This window comes from Apodemus sylvaticus, chromosome 13 (assembly GCF_947179515.1).
Source record: "Apodemus sylvaticus chromosome 13, mApoSyl1.1, whole genome shotgun sequence".
Lineage (NCBI taxonomy): Eukaryota > Metazoa > Chordata > Mammalia > Rodentia > Muridae > Apodemus > Apodemus sylvaticus.
In genome coordinates, this window is record NC_067484.1 from 53,691,306 (window position 1) to 53,707,468 (window position 16,163).

At 45.0% G+C, this 16,163-nt stretch overlaps 1 protein-coding gene across 2 annotated transcripts in view; it reads left to right on the forward strand.

Moving 5' to 3' along the window:
• The window catches only part of Mcc (MCC regulator of WNT signaling pathway), a 231,444-nt gene that overhangs the window by 146,960 nt on the left and 68,321 nt on the right, over positions 1-16,163 (forward strand). For both annotated transcript variants that reach the window (XM_052155938.1, XM_052155939.1), the window contains exon 4: positions 2,398-2,540. In XM_052155938.1, the coding sequence (XP_052011898.1) occupies positions 2,398-2,540 (143 nt within the window). The remainder of the gene's footprint in view (positions 1-2,397; positions 2,541-16,163) is intronic.

Sequence of the window (16,163 nt, forward strand, 5' to 3'; positions counted from 1 at the left end):
CTATCGCTTTTTTCTTTGTCTAATATAATAAGCTCTCCTTTTGATCCATACTGCCAAGTCAAACTCCTTGCCCCACTGTGGTAACCGCTCTACTAAACACCTTGTTTAACACATCAAAGCGCTGAGCTTGTGCGCATGCTCATTCTGTCTCCCGGCCTGGAGTGATGCTTCCTCTGTGTCCCTCCTAGCACTTCTCACGTTACAAAGGGTCTGTCTCCCGGAAGATGGCAGCCACCCAGACTTTGCTTTCCTGTGTTCATCTTTCCTCTGATACCTCGAATGGGATGCTCAGTTTGCTTTCATGACATGAAAAGCCTCCAGCCCCAGGTGCCATTGCGAGTGTGATGTCATTCCCCTTCCCACTCACCCCAGAGGGGATATCTCCCTCATTAGGTTTCCTCCTCACACCCTCTCCCTAGTTACTCCTTTATAAAGTTATTCCTACTAATCCCTGGAAGTAATTCGATATAAAGCAGATTTGGCAGGAACCACGTGTCCAGAATCTGCCAAGCCAATTTTAAATGCTGACTAAAGGAAGAGCTGATGGATCCGTTCACAAACAATTACCCTCCAGGTCAAACGGTGACTAGGAAGACTACTCTTTAATTGTTTTCTCACCTAAGCCTAATCATTGTTGACTCGTATAGATGTCTAAATAATTAACATTCATAACTTATTAACCTGTTTTTATTTTTACCTTCACTCCCATTCTAATACATATTTTGTATAGCCAGAGGCTTTGTTAAAAAAAAAATAAAAGTCTTCCTAGTTTTCTAAGTGGCTTTCTACAAAGTCTCTTATTCATTACAGGCCATTTAGGAGGTAGGTAAATCCAGGAAGAGAAGATTGGGTTGGTTTGGTTTGTTTGTTTGTTTGGGAGAGAACCAAGAACTTTAGAGAGAGATTAACGTTTATCTGATTTATCTCTCTTACCCAAGCCAGTCACTGTCTTCTTCTACTCAAAACCCAGACTTTGCACCCTCTATTCTCTCCCTAATTCCTGATAGCTTAAAATGAGGTTTTGGCTGGAGATTATATTTTCTTCCTAGCTTCCTTCATTGATATCCTCTCTCTCAAACTAAGTGGACACTAGTGAGCTTTCTATATGCCCACGATTAAATCCCCTGATGATGTAGTCTTCAGGTTCACTTGCAAAATAAATGCTTCCAAGAGAATATGGTCTCTTCATGTCTGTGTGTGGCTCGTGTGGTGCTGGAATATGGAGGAGCTGAGGCAGGCACTTTGAGATACACATTCCAGTTAGAATTGCTGATAGCACAGCTCAGAGGTTGAACAACCATGAAGGGCTGAGACAAGATGAGTGAACTCATGGGAATAAAACAACTGTGCTTCACGGCTGCCTTCCATCTGTAAATCAGATGGAAAAAAGAAAATCAGGGGCACGGAGTGCTGGATGAAATCTCTCCTACAAGGCACCCTTTTCCCCCTTCTCTTTTGGGGAACCTGAGTGTGGTGTTTCTTAGTGTCCTAATTAGGGTTTCTTTTGCTGTGAAGAGACACCATTAGCATGGCAACTTATATAAAGGAAAACATGTAGTTGGGGCTGGTTTGCAGTTCAGAGGTTTAGTCCATTATTATCATGGCAAGAAGCATGGTGGCATGCAGGCAGACATGGTGCTAACGAGGTAGCTGGGAGTTCTGCATCTGAATCGGCAGGCATCACAGAGAGTGATGCTGGACCTACCTTGATCATCTGAAACCTCAAAGCCTGCCTTCAGTGACAGACTCACTTCGAAAGGCCACACCCACTCCAACAAGCCCACACCCACACCAACAGGCCACACCTCCAATAGTGTCACTCCTATGGAGGCAATTTTCATTCAAACCACCACACATAGATATGCCAATCTGTCTACTCAAAGCCCAGTCAAACTGCCCACATGAGATTTCTCAGTGGCTTCAACACATCTCCTCTTTGTCTAGGAAGGAAGGCTCCAGAGGGACCCTCCAGAAGAGGGTGTGTTATTTGCAGTTTGTCATACTCTTCTTTGCTCTGTTCACTGTAGGCTAGATGATAGCATACTGTGTTCTTTATTATCTCTTAATTTGAGGAAGGATAAAGAGCTCTAACCTTTCCAGGAAATCTTTGAAGAGAAGCATTTCTCATAGACTGCTGCATAAGCTTTGTTTGGTACATAACTGTGTGGATGCACAAAAAAACACTGAAGTTTTGCATACTGTATCATCTTAGACATAACTATTTGTGTGGCCTGAAAGGGATCCTAGTATCCAATCTGTAACAGAAAACTGTTTTCTTTCAAACATCTTTCCTTGTTCCTTACAAAATATGTTTTCCAAGGACTCTCTGTACCTCCTCCATCAATGATGGCTGACTGCAGTTTTCACTCAATGGTGGGTGACTCTCCTTTCTCGCAGGGAGGAAGATGAGTACTCAGAGCTGCGGTCAGAGCTCAGCCAGAGTCAACAAGAAGTCAACGAAGACTCCAGAAGTGTGGACCAAGACCAGACCTCTGTGTCCATCCCTGAGAACCAGTCTACTATGGTTACTGCTGACATGGGTGAGTCTTCCCAGGCCTCCTGCTAAGCAGGAGTTTAGTTTCTCGGTTGTAAGAGAAACCTCAGAAATGCAAGACAGCCCAAATTCAGATTTAAATATTCCAGAAGTTTGATGAGTGGATGAGTATTCTGGATTCACTACCTTATTGGGCACAGTGAACCAGAGAGCTGAGTTAGTGATCTTCTTTCATGGCACTATGATTCAAACACGCATCACCTCTGCTTGAACATTCTAGAAGCAGGAAGATGTGTTAAAGACTGTTGCAGTATTCCTAACAGTTTGTCCAGAGATACTGTGGCGAGAATGGAAGGGATGGAGTGGGTGGCAGAGCTTTGCAGTAGAAGAAGCCAAGAGGGTTTTAACTAAGAAGGAAGGATCCAAAATGTCTTCTACATGTTGATCCAAGTGACTAAGGATGATTGTATTCCTTGGTAAGAAGTTTGTTTGAGAAACAAATCAAGAAATTATTATTATTATTAGGGTTGAACTAGTAGGTAAATAACTAAGTGGAGATATCTGATGCAGTGTTTTCAGCTGCAGGCCATTGCATGGATTTGGGAATTAACTTATAAAGTCTTTTAGAAAGAAAAGCAAGTAGGAAAGCTGTATAGTGACAGCATTGCTTTATAAAGAGTTAGAGTTGCAATGTTATAAACCACTGGTCTGCCTGGGAAGGCCTGTTGGAGTCTTAAGACAGACTGAGGTTGAGTATTTGAAATTGTCTGAGCCTAAGTGATTTCTGTGATTGAACAGGCATGAAGTCAGAAGAGTGAAACTTTCTATGTCTTTGGAGAGAGATGTTCACAGGTAGTGAAGGTGTGACAGAAGAGCATGGAGAAGGATGAGATATATATTGAGTTTTCATGAGACTGAAAATTGAAATGGAAGGCAAGACTTTAATCAACCATTACATATATGTTTCATTGTATGCCCATATAAACACTGTAACATCATAAATCATGGTACCCTGAAAATACCAAATGAATCCAATCAATTCAAGGTCCTAGGAAAGTCTTGATCTAGGAAGTAGAGTATAAACTAAGCCTGGGAGAATCTGTGGCAATTAAACAAGTGAGGAGGATCTAAGGGCATTTTGTGAGGATGGGGAATATATTCAAGAAGGTGACGAATCATTGTTATGTGAAGATGAAGGCTGCAGAAATAGGTAGGAGCCAGCTCACTCGAAGCCTTATAGGACATGTGGGAATCTTTACTCTAAAGACATATTGGAAGTTGCTAAAGGATTTACCAGTGGTGGGAGGTATGAGATGGTCAGCTGCATTGGGAAGCACTCCACAGTGTGGAAAGCAAGTCCAGAGATCAAGAGTGTGTTGGGGAAACAGCAGGAACAACAATATGAACCACCCAGTACCCCAGAGCTCCCAGGGACTAAACCACAAACTAAAGAGTACACATGGAGGGACCCATGCTCCAGATGCATATGCAGTAAAGGATGGCCTTGTTGAACATCAAAGGGAGGAGAGGCCCTTGGACCTGAGAAGGCTAAATGCCTCAATATAGGGGAATTCCAGGACAGGGAAGTGGGAGTGGGTGGATTGATGAGCAAGGAGAGAGGGGGATGGGTTAGGGGATTTGGGGGTGGGTGGGTGAACCAGGAAAGGGGACAACATTTGAACTGTAAATAAAGAATTTATCTAATAAAAAAAAAAAAAAGAAATCATTTAAAAAGTCTAGGTAGACCAGATGGTTATAGGGAAGAGTATAGTGACAGTTGAAATATAGAAATAAAAGATGGGCATAGAAAAGTTATGAATTGGGCATGATTTGCTTAAGAACTGGAGGAAGTATAAAAGCAGAGGTATAAGTGTGGGTGTCTTGTAAGATTCATGTACACAGTGCACAGGTGGCAAGGCCGCTAGTCCCTGTAGGAGCACGGTGGGAGGGAGCAGGTAATTTACTCTCAGTTTCGCTCTGTTTTGGATAGGGGAAAGAAAGGGCCAGGGAGAGATTGGCTGCCATTGGAAGGTCCTGAGTTCGAGGTGTCTTGAGATACCTGGATTAGACATGTTTAAGAGCACAGAAGATTAAGAAGTCAAGCTGAGAGGGGCTAGGATGCAGAAAACTTGTTGGGAGACATCCAGTTGTGGCTGAAGCAGTGAAGTCACCTAGAGACTGAGCCATTGGGGCCACAGCTAATAGCAGTACTCAGCAGGAGCCTGAGGATCTTCCTCTCAATTTAGTTCTAGAGTAAATGAACATTCCTAGCAAACCTCAGCACAGTCTAAGAGTGCCCATCCTGACTTTGTTGATACGGTAATTTTTTCTTCTTATGGTATATTGAAATTCTAGATCATATTATTATTTGCTTGGTTGACTATCCCACTAAACGTTACTGGGCAGTTGCATGGTGTTCATTTCATTACCTAGTTCTAGGGCCTGGCTTGTGGCATGTGATAAAAGATCCTATTGGAATGAATGAGTGAATGAATGTGGCTATTGGCCTGTCTGTGAGGAGTATCTTGGTCTTAAGATGTGGTCGGACAATAAATAAGTACTCCACAGTCTGAAATGCTGAGGAGGCAAATAAGATGGATTTAGCCACACCAGTCATTGAGAGGTAAATGCTAAGATCAACCTAAGCCACACACAATAGTGTACACAAGAGTGAAAATACCTGCCCAGGCTTAGTAGTGGAAGATAATGTGTCAGTGTGGGTTCAGGTTGGTTTGCTTTATGCCCAGGCTGTCTCCCTCAAATACTTCTGAACCCAAGGTTGAGACTTCATGTTCTAACACATACAGCCATCTGCCACCAGCCAACTCTGAGGCAAGTCTCACACGCTAAGTTCATATCAGCGTTGTAATTGTCTAAAATCAGCTGCCTCTTATTCCAGACTCCAATGTGCAGCCATGGGCAGCCAGACAAGTTCAAACATCCGACAGTGACAGTGTCCCAGTCACTGCAGAGGGCCAGGCCTGCACTGACCCCTACATTTGTTTCTCTCAAATTGTATTTTATGAAATTAATAGGTGACCCACAGTCTGACAAAGTCACATAATTAAGTTTAGGAAATGCAGACACAAACCCACTTCAATGGGCTTCTCTCCTGGGAGACGTCTCAGAGCTCCTGACATGACAGAGCATCTGTCGCCCCGATTCCCCAAGGCAGGGGCTCACAACTGTCTGTCTGCAGGGTGAGGCTTCTCCACTGTTCCTCATCATTCATCCCAGATGCTTTCTTCTGCCCTGTACCTCACTTGGAAATGTATGTTAATTCTACTGGTAGCATCTTTCCTGGCAGAACTGAGCCCTGTAGGGGTGTGGCCTCTGCCCAGTGTCAGCATACATCCCCTACTTTCTCAGATGGGCCTTTAGTCATCTGTCTTTCAAAGTCACGGGGTGCTGCATTAGGTACCGGTGCTGCAAACTCACGGTGTCCTGCATTGGGTAATGAGGCTGCCAAACAGTGTGTTATGTTAGGTTCTGACGCTGCAAACTTACTGTTTGCTGTGTAAGGTTCTGACACTGCAAACATACTGTGTGCTGCATTAGGTACCAGGGTTGAAAGGCACATATTCTGCTATCAGATGGCTTCACTCCTACCTACATTCAAATCTCTTAAAAACCTGGGCTGACATCCAGACTCCTCACCATGGGGTCCCGGAAAGCCTGGAGCACTTGCTACCATTCCTCTATTCTTCCTCTCTGTCCTCTGACTCTGGGCATACTCGCCCTCTCTTACTGTCTCTCCAACCTGACCAGATTCTGCCCTCCAGCGTGTGTGTGAGCTATCTCTACTGTTGGGAGTGCCTCTTGCTACAAGGCACATGTATCTTTCTCCTTCATTCTGGTTTCCTTCTCAAGTCTGCAGCATCCGTCTCATGCCCCGTCCTCACACCTGCCATCATTGCAAAGGCTGTGCTTGCTTTTATCTCCTTGCCCAGTGCCAGTTATTGCCTCACACTAGAATGCAGGCTGCATAGGGCAGGGAGTTTGGGCAGCCTTGTATGCCGATCTAATGGAACTCAGTGACACATCAAAGTGCCGGAGTAGCAATGGACGTCCTTGTCACAGTCTTTGGGGGGGTGTGGATAGTTGGATAGAAAAGACCCCCAGTGACGTCCAGACCTGCAAGATGGGGGGGCCTGGGAGAAACCTTCCCAGAAGGCGTGGCTGAGGGGATACTTGAGGATTAAGTAGGAAATCGTGAGTTTAAGGGGGAGTCAGGCATGAGAGGGTTCTCTATTGAGTCCTCAGAGAAAGAAGCCACTTATGGGATAACTTGGCAAAGCTCATTAAACTGCAGTGCAGAGTGTAGTCAGCGTGTTTGTTGATTGGAACTGGCTGCTTGCCTCTTCTTCCTTTGCCATTTTCCAATTAAATTGCTTCAATAGGGTAAAAAGCTTCCATATATAAACACCATTATAGGAAATCATTAAAAAGCACCCATTTCATTACGGTAGCTATATTTGTGACCGTGCATTAGGAACCCAGAGGTTTCCTCAAGCTGGATTTTAGATGCACTTTGCTGTAGTGTTTTTGCTGGCTTACCAAAACAATAGCAGCCAGTCATCTTGTTACTTCACCAAAAGCCCTTTTCCTTTTCTTTGCAATCACCAGCTGCCAGATCCTTGCTGCCCCTTCTGGACAATGGCTCCGGAGTACCGTCCTAGGACGAGAGAACTAAACAAGCAGCTTAGACTTTTGATAACCCCAGCCATCAAATAAAGGAGGAAGTTCCCCAGCACAGTGAATTTGAACGTGATTTCTGTTACTTCTTTTCAAACCTTGTCACAGTCGTTTTGGAAATGAAAGTGTCTAAACAGAAGAGGTAGGAGTCTTCATTTAGCTGTTTAGTAACACAATGGAATTTGCAGGTGGATGTAGCAGCCTGTGTGCTCCAATAATAGTCCTTGTGTTAGGTAGTCCATCCATTCCTTGTGACTGGCACTCAGCTTGGAAGAAGGCCCTGGAATCTTAGCAGGAGAGAACAGCTTAAGGAAGGCGAGCCCCTTGTCCGAGCTGAGAGGCGGTGGCTCCGTCGTTGCCATGTCTGTGTAGATGGCTTTGCTCCTGAATGCCTCGTTGCAGCATGCATGCCTTCAGTTGTTGTTGCAGCTTCCTCACATCCTCTGAGGTCTCAGTGCTGATGGGGGAATTATGGGAGCAGCTGTGTGATCGCCAGCACCTGGCCTAACTGTGGCACGTTCGTAACTGAATGAAATTTTGTTGATCTCTGGATGAAAAGCAACACACACACCAGCCAAATCATGCCACCATGGCAACAGGAAGGAACACAGGCACACACGTGCATGTGTGTGTGTGTGTGTGTGTGTGTGTGTGTGTGTGTGTGTGTGTGTGTGTATGTGTGTGTGTGTATGTGTGTGTATGTGTATGTGTGTGTGTGTATGTGTGTGTGTGTGTGTATGTGTGTGTTGTGTGTTGTTTGCCATTCAGCAGACTCTTTGCCTGGCTTCAGTAATGGAATGACTCAACATTGCTGGAGCCATTGCTTGTAAAACAAGGACTCTAATCAGATCAGTCCTGTGTAACTTAGAGGGGTTCTAGGTTAGTATTTGGAGAGCTCTTTTGACTTGTAGAGAGAGACACACGTACCTTGCTGAAATTCAGCAGTGTTCACATAGGAAACCTTGCTTGCTCTCATGGTCAGTGGTAGTTTCTGTCAGTAGGAGTCATTTTGGAGGACAGCCAAGGAGGAATTTACAAGTGAAACCTGGCTTTTTGGCATGGCTACAACCATGAAATATGTTGGATGTGAAAATCAGATTTTCCTGGCTTACTGGCTGATGAAGTCTAATGGCTTCAGAAAAAAAAAAATGTTTGAGAGTGTCAAGGAGCAGGAGCCAGCACAAAAAACTATTCCAAAAGCAGCCGTAACACCCATCAGGCGGCTCTGGAGAACCTCACTTCCTGGGCTGTCTGGGTAGCTTGTCTTCCCTCAGATTATCTATGACCTGCATGGAAACTTTGAGAAGCCAGCTCCCATGACAGCAGTGCTCAACCGGACTGAAATTTCAGTCTGACTAGTTGATGTAACATGGCTGAGTTTTGCCTGCAACATCTTTTCCATGAATTTGGGCAACTTAATTTCTTCCAAGAGGCTCGTAGTACGGGCCACCCTGAGGTCCAAGTCTAACACAGGACTTTGAATGCTGATTCACCTGGAAGCCTTACCAAGGTGACATTTTCCTCAGGGACTGGAGAGTTGTTTCCGTAGGTAAGAGCACTTCTTGTTCTTGCAGAAGGTCAGGGTATAAGCCTCACCCCCACCATGGCTCATAACTCCCTGTAGCTCCATATCCAGGGGCCTTCCTCTCACTTTAGCAGGTACCACACATGAACTATGGTACACAGACATACATGCAAAGCAAAACACCCAAACACATACAACGCAAATAAAATAAAACAATGAAATTTGTATAAATATTAGCAGGGCTAATGAACTGAAATGGCCACCAGCTGTCTTTCTAGACTTTTCCTTGTAGTAAGTACAGTTGAAAGCAGGAGCAGTTCTCACTCCGTTTCAGTGAACTGTTTCTTTTACGTGCCACTACTGGTCAGTAAATTTTCAGTCTCCTGAAGAGAGTTGGGTGTGAATGATGTAGAGACTGATCTTCAAAGTTTACTCAGGACAAGATCCCGCTGCTGTAGAGGATTATGACTTCCTATTTTATTATAATATGCCTTCTTTGCTTTCTAAACAGACCACATCGCCTAAGGTTGATTTGTGTTTTCCTTCACTGAAACTCATGACATATTTTGCTTTAAAACCAGCCCAGGCTCTGAAAGCCTGTTTAGTCTATTCTGGAAACAAAATCCAGGCCCTTGCTAGTGTTCCCGCTCCTGCAGCCATAGTGGGGCCTGTGAGTGCTCTAAGAAAGTACTTTATATTGTTGACACTTGGATGCTAGAACACACACATACACACAGTCTCTCATACACACACACTCACGTACGTACAGACATACACTCTCACACACACACATTCACACAGACACAGACACGCACTCTCACACAGACACATAAATACACACACACATTCTCTCTCTCTCTCTCTCTCTCTCTCTCTCTCTCACACACACACACACACACACACACACACACATACACACCACACACACCCTTTGAACAGGGCTCTGGAGCTACCATGGTGATCAGCACTGAGAGAGGAGCCTACGAACCATCTCAGCATGGGAGTGGACGGGGTGATCAGCACAGGGACCTGTGACCATGCCAGAGGGCCTTGCAGGCATGGCGAGGACTGGAGTTCTTCTCAGACCATGCTTTCCAGTCTTCAGAGTTACTTCTTAGAGGTCCAGGAGGCAAGTCCACAGACTTCTTTCAGGCTGCCAAAACTTTACCTCCTACCACAAAGGTTTATCCATCCTCTGCAATGCTGGGGGCTCGGGGTTACCTTGCTTCCCAGCTATACTGTTCAGGTGACCGGCATTTGCATAATATGGTGAAATGTGAAATTGGGGCCATTTTTCATGCTTTGTAGGAGGCATTCCCAGTGCTTTTGTGTCAGAGGTTGGGGATGCACATGACCGGAGACAGGAGGGTTCAAAAAGGGACACCGATGGCAGCTGGGCTGGCCCGCTGCAGCTGGTGTTTGGTGATCCTTACACTTCCATATTTACAGCCACAGTTGCTGTCTCACAGAAGCAAACTGTCAGAAGTCTAACGTGACAACAGCAAATATGAAAACAAGCCTCAGACTGGTAAAGCATTGCTGAAACAGAGTGAACATGGGGTCTCCTTCTCACTGAGAAGAGAAACATAGAAGTGAGGCCTGGTTGGGGTGGTAGCTTGTTGTCCTTAGGACCCTCAGCCTGAATGTGTGTGAGTTATGCCCATTTTCCCATGGCAGAGATGCTTGCCAGGGACTTGCCCTATATTGAAAAGGGGGTCTTTATAGTGGTGGCTGTCTTAGGTTTTCTGTCAATTCTGGATACAACATACTTGTTTCTAAGAGAGAAAGAAGAAAGCTGTATTCACACACCAGGAAGTGTCTAACTGGGCTACCATGCTGGGTTATGGTAGGTGTCATGCTTGTCACATTGCTAAACTACATGGCTCTTTCTTTAAACAGTGGCAGGGCAATCTAAGTCTCAAAATCAGCTAATGCTGCAATAACCCTTTAATACAGTTCCTCATGTTGTGGTGACCCCCCCCAACCATAAAATTATTTTTGTTGCTACTTTGTATCTGTAACTTTGCTACTGTTGTGAGTAGTATTGTGAATATCTGTGTTTTCTGATGGTATTAGGCAACCCCAATTAAAGGGTTGTTTGACCCGTGAAGGGGGTCACATGCAGAGGTTGAGAACCACTGCCCCAAATCCACAGGAAAGTAGAACCAGACTGTCTATTCTCTACTTGCTACCAGAAGTTTTGTTACATTCAGAGGAGAGAGCAAAGTGTAGGAGCTGCCAACCCCAACAGAGGTAGGCAGCAGCTAGCCTTACACAGAGCCTTGCTGAACCGTGGGCATACCAGGTCTGCAGGGCCAGCTGCTGACAGACCTGAAGGTTGCTGTGCTGAATCTAGCACTTACAGACCAAGAATAAATTGTATAAATGGAAGTATACATTGTAATGAACTTTTAATAGTAACAATGCATCAAGCACACTTTTAAATTAAAAAAAAAAGTTGCTGACACTGAGGCTTGCCAGGTTTGTAGACATGTCTTTGGCTGTAACTGCCTGGTTTTCACCCTCTACTGGAAGGAGGAGTCTGTTCTGTTTATTCTTCCAAGTCCTGTTACAGAAAATTAAGTATCAGAGGACCAAATGCTTAGATTATCTGAGCTTCATCCTCCTGAGAACTCTCTTCACCGAAAGTTAATATGAGAAGAACCCCTGAGATCTGCAGTCTCTGTGACACTGCCCTGGGTGAAGAGACAGTGTCGCATGGCCCAGCAATGCATGTGGAGTCCGTGTGCCTAAGCTCTTGCAGGCCTGTTTCCAAACACACATTGTCTGCCCTGTGAAACTGGAATGCTTCCTCCCTCCTGACAGGAGATAATTCACCTTTTTCTCTGGCAGCCAGAAAGCTCAGGGCTAAATAGACAATATCAGTCCTGCAGCTGTGCTGTTCCGGATTTGCTTCCAAAGCCATCCTCCCTGGTCCCACTGGCTCTGTGTCCCCCATCATCTGTAGCTGCTTGTCAAAAGCTGCAAGTGTTTTTCTTTTAAGGGATGAGATACATACGCTGTGTTAAAGAATGCTTAGCGGACACAGAGAGCCTCCTGTCTCCTGGAGGTTAAACAGAGCCATCATGTCACCTTCCTTACATAAAGCATAGCATTGCTGAAGGCCCCTCCGTGTTGCCCTTCCCAGAGGGCCCTGATGGAGTGTGAATGAGCCCGAGCCCTTAACTCTCAGCAGTTGCTGAGGTCTCCAGCATCTTTATCCCGTGTTCCTCCACCCCACCCCATGCATTTGTTAATGATCAGCCCCTCAGCCTCCTTCTGAACCAAGCATAGACTTGGAGGTGTTTTCTACTTCCTGCACATTGTTAGCTTTTGAGTTTCTGTTTTATGTACTGAAATATGTTTATTCTCTTTGTTGTGGTTATATATATATATATATACATATATATATATATACATACAGACAGACACAAACACATACACATATATATATACACACATATATGCATATACATATAATTGTGATATACAACATGGTAAACATTTTTAAGTAAACAGTCTGGGGTTTTAAGTACATCCATAATTATCCAGCCCTCACTGCTATCCTGTTTTCTCCCTAAACCCCACACACAAACCAGTCACTGCCAGATATTGCCTTCCCAGCCTCTCTTCCTCTCTCTGTCTCTATGCACTTGCTGCTTCTACACAGCTCGCAAAAGTAGAATCATGTATGTGTCCTCGGCTGGTTTCATGTAACATAATGTTATTAAGGTTCATTCACATTCTAGTCACAGAATTAGCATACAAATCCCTTAGTCTCTCTGAGTCCTTCCAGAGTTAGTATCCCCCGTTCACTTGCCCTCTGCTGACTCTTCTAATGGATGTCACAGGGAAGGCAGTATGCAGACTTGTGACTGTATGCCCAGAGAACCCTGTTCTGGGTTGCTGTGGTTGGTAACACGACCCTGGCTATAGAGAGCCTGCATTGTGGTTCCTGTTCTCCTGCCAATCCCTTGTAGCTTGGGCGAGTGAGCAAAAGTCGTCACACTGAGACGGCTCATCTCCGGAGGCGGCTTATCTTCCTGTCTGCTGAGGCCATGAAGGAGCGAGTGGCCTGAGACAGGGACTTACTCTGCTGTGAGGGCTGCTGGCTCTGCTCTGGTTAGTTGTGAATGCCACCTCCCTGAAGAACCTACTGCTCTGTCTGGGACACCTTGCTGTTACAAATACTGTCTTTTCATGCAGACTTCGGCTACCATGGCCTTTGGTATTGACTGTTCAACTTCTGGCTGGGGCTGGGTTGGGCCAAACGAAGAAGTTTCTAATAATTACAAGTGAATATGTAGGAAAATACACCACCTGTTCCCATCTTCCCTGTCTGGAGCAGTACTGATAACTGGGTGATGGTGGGGATGGGTGCTTGGTGACAATATCTCAGTCCCCCCCCCCTCCCCACACCATACCTTACATCTGTTCACGATAGCCTAGCCACCTGTTTTCTTAGAGTCTCCAAACAGAGCACAGTGGCAGTGATATGTCAGGAGATAATTAGGGGAGTATATATGAATAACAGAATGGGAGTACTGGGGGTACTGGGGGTAGAGGGGTCATCATCTAGCAGATACATATTGCCTTCCTGAGACCAACGAAAAGATTTATAGTTTTCCTTTCAGAAGGACAGAGTATTTCTAATATAATTATTTGTTTATTTGTTTGAATGAGGGTCTCCTGTACTCTAAACTGCCTCAGATGTACTACATAGCTGAGGACGGCCTCTTTGTACCTCTCCAGTGCTGGACTTCCCAGAATGCATTAGGCTTAGTATGTCCACTTAAATGTCCCTCTCTCACCATTCTTCACTGACGAGACATTGTGGCCCTTTGCTCTTTAGGACAATGTCTCCAGGCTGGTGACAGGTTCCTCGGAGAAGGACTTTAGTGTTGGCTCCATACACTTGTGATCTTCTCAGAATTGAAGAGTCTCTTGCTCATCTAGGAACTCTGATTTCAGATTGTGGTCAGGGCGCAGGCACTGTCTGACAACAGAGTGAGAAATACTGCCAGAACCCTTGTCCATGATCTTCCTCCTGTTCCCCAATGCCTGGCCACTACTTTGCTGCTGTGCCCTGAGAACCGTTTAGCAGTTATAGCCAACACAACCTACACACCATCAGGTGGGCGTGTATAGACAAAGTGTGGAATGGCTGAATATAAATCCTTTCTCCTTAGCCCTACTGATAAGGACTTACAGATCTGGAAATGTGTGTCCCTGAAGCCTGGATACCAGGCAACCTGCCCCTGAGCGTGAATGGTGGGTCATCCAGAGACTGGACAGAGTGTTAAATGAGTGAGCTGCTTCACACTTGGACCACTTTGCCTCACTTTGGAGCTGAGCCCATGTCTTGCCTGTCCTGGTGAACTGTTGTGATGACTGCCCCCCACTCCTACCCCTACCCTCCACCCCCACCCCCAGCATCCCCTGTGCAAAACGAGGAAGAAAAGCTTACCACCAATGTAAAGTAGTCTAGTGCTGACAGAGTCTTGCTTCTCTGTGTTGCTGACTCAACTGTATAGTGCTGATTTTTACTCTTTTAAAATTGTTTTTGATTGTGTACCCTGTTCTATTTTGAGATGCAGTGATGAGGAGGATCAAAGGCCCCTCTTTCATAATGCATGCGTCTTTGAAAGGGAAAGATAATAAACTTGCATGTCGTTATCAGATAGTGATGTTTGCCACACACACAAAACAGGATAATGGGGTTGGGACTGGGCAGAGATGAGACATGGAATCCCCAGGCTCTGAAGTTGGAGGACCTGGGTGGGGAAGCAGCATTGGGGCTTCACAGTAAGTGAAGGAGGGAGATATAGGATCAGAGAGCTAAGCTAGCGATTCCTGACTATCCTCATATCAAAACCATTTGAGGAATTGAAAACATTTCTAGCACCTAGGCCCCTCCCCCAAAGGTCAAAATTTAATTGGTCTGGGTGGGGCCCTGGCATTGGCATTTTATAAATGCTCCCCAACGAATTTCATGGTGCAGCCCAGACTGAGCCCATGAGTCTCAGATATGAAGATTTTGTACGACTGTGGTAAGGAGCTTGATCTTAGTTTAGCAGTAAGGAGTAGCGGAAGCCATTGGACAGTTTGCCCTAGAAAGATGCCACATCTGCCTTTAAAGAGGCTCACTCTTAACTGCCCTGTGGGGAGAGGAGGAAGGAAGTTACTGGAAGGACCAACTTGAAGAGGAATGGTGGTTTGGAGCACAGTGGTATCTGCAGAGAGGAAGATGAGTTGCTCAACTTGAGGATGCTTTTGGGAAGCTGTGGTTACAAGGTGGATTGGATTTAGCATGGGACACAAAGGGCATTGAGGTCGCTTCAGAGTTGACCTGGGTAACTGGCTGGATGGTGGGTTCCATTCAGAGGTGGGGGAAGTGGGAAGAATTGTTGGTGAGGGGCAGATGGAATCACTGCATCAGTTGAAGAGAAAGCCTCCTACTGTGTGCCCTAGCTTTGGGAAACCTAGATCTGGGCAGCCAAGTGAGGTTGGTTAAAATGTCCCAAGACATCTGCTTCCCAGCATGCTAAGCATTCTCTCAAAGTGCTCCAAAGCTTAGCAAAACAAAACAAAAGATAAAACCAAAACAAACAAAAAAAATGAAAAACAAACAAAAATAGCTGTCCATGTTGGTGCATTGAGCCTGTGACTAGAAGTGAAATTGGGAAGAAAGCAATTTCTTGCATGCAGGGGGCATGCTGGATTTAGGAGGATTTACTTCACGAAACTGTAGTATCCTCCATGTATAACTTGCTAAAATAATTGAAAAGTATGTAATATACCTGAACAATGGGTAAAGAACAGTTGATTCTTAAGGGGATTCCTGTTTACAACGAAGCTATTTTATAGCATGTATCTAACTCATAATTAATATTCTTTCCCTGACCAGACACCAGAGTCCAGGAGTTTTATAACAACCCAGATAAAGTAAAATTATTAGAATTTTTTTACATCTACATGTAACGATGGAATTGTTAGAAGTTTGTTATTCCCTCTGTGGAGGAAACGGATAAAACTGCATGGTGGATCATTGTTAGTTAATGTATGGGGGCAGGGCAGACTGGAACCTTATGAAAGGTAAGATTAGTATTTTGGGTTTTGTTAAATGTATAATTTGTTTATTTTATGTTCAGTGGTGTTTTGCCTACATCTATGTCTGTGTGAGGGTGTCAGATAACCCTGGAATGGGAGTTATAGACAGCTGTGAGCTGCCACGTGGACACTGGGAATTGAACCTGGGTTCTCTGGCAGAGCGGCCAGTGCTCTTAACCGATGAACTGTGCCTCTCCAGTCCCCACTTTCTGTTTTTAAATATCAATCAGCACTGGGGCTTGAGATGACTCAGTGGTTAAGAGCACGGACTGCTCTTCCGAAGGTCCTGAGTTCAATTTCCAGTAGATACATGGTGACTCAAAATCATCTGAAGTAGAG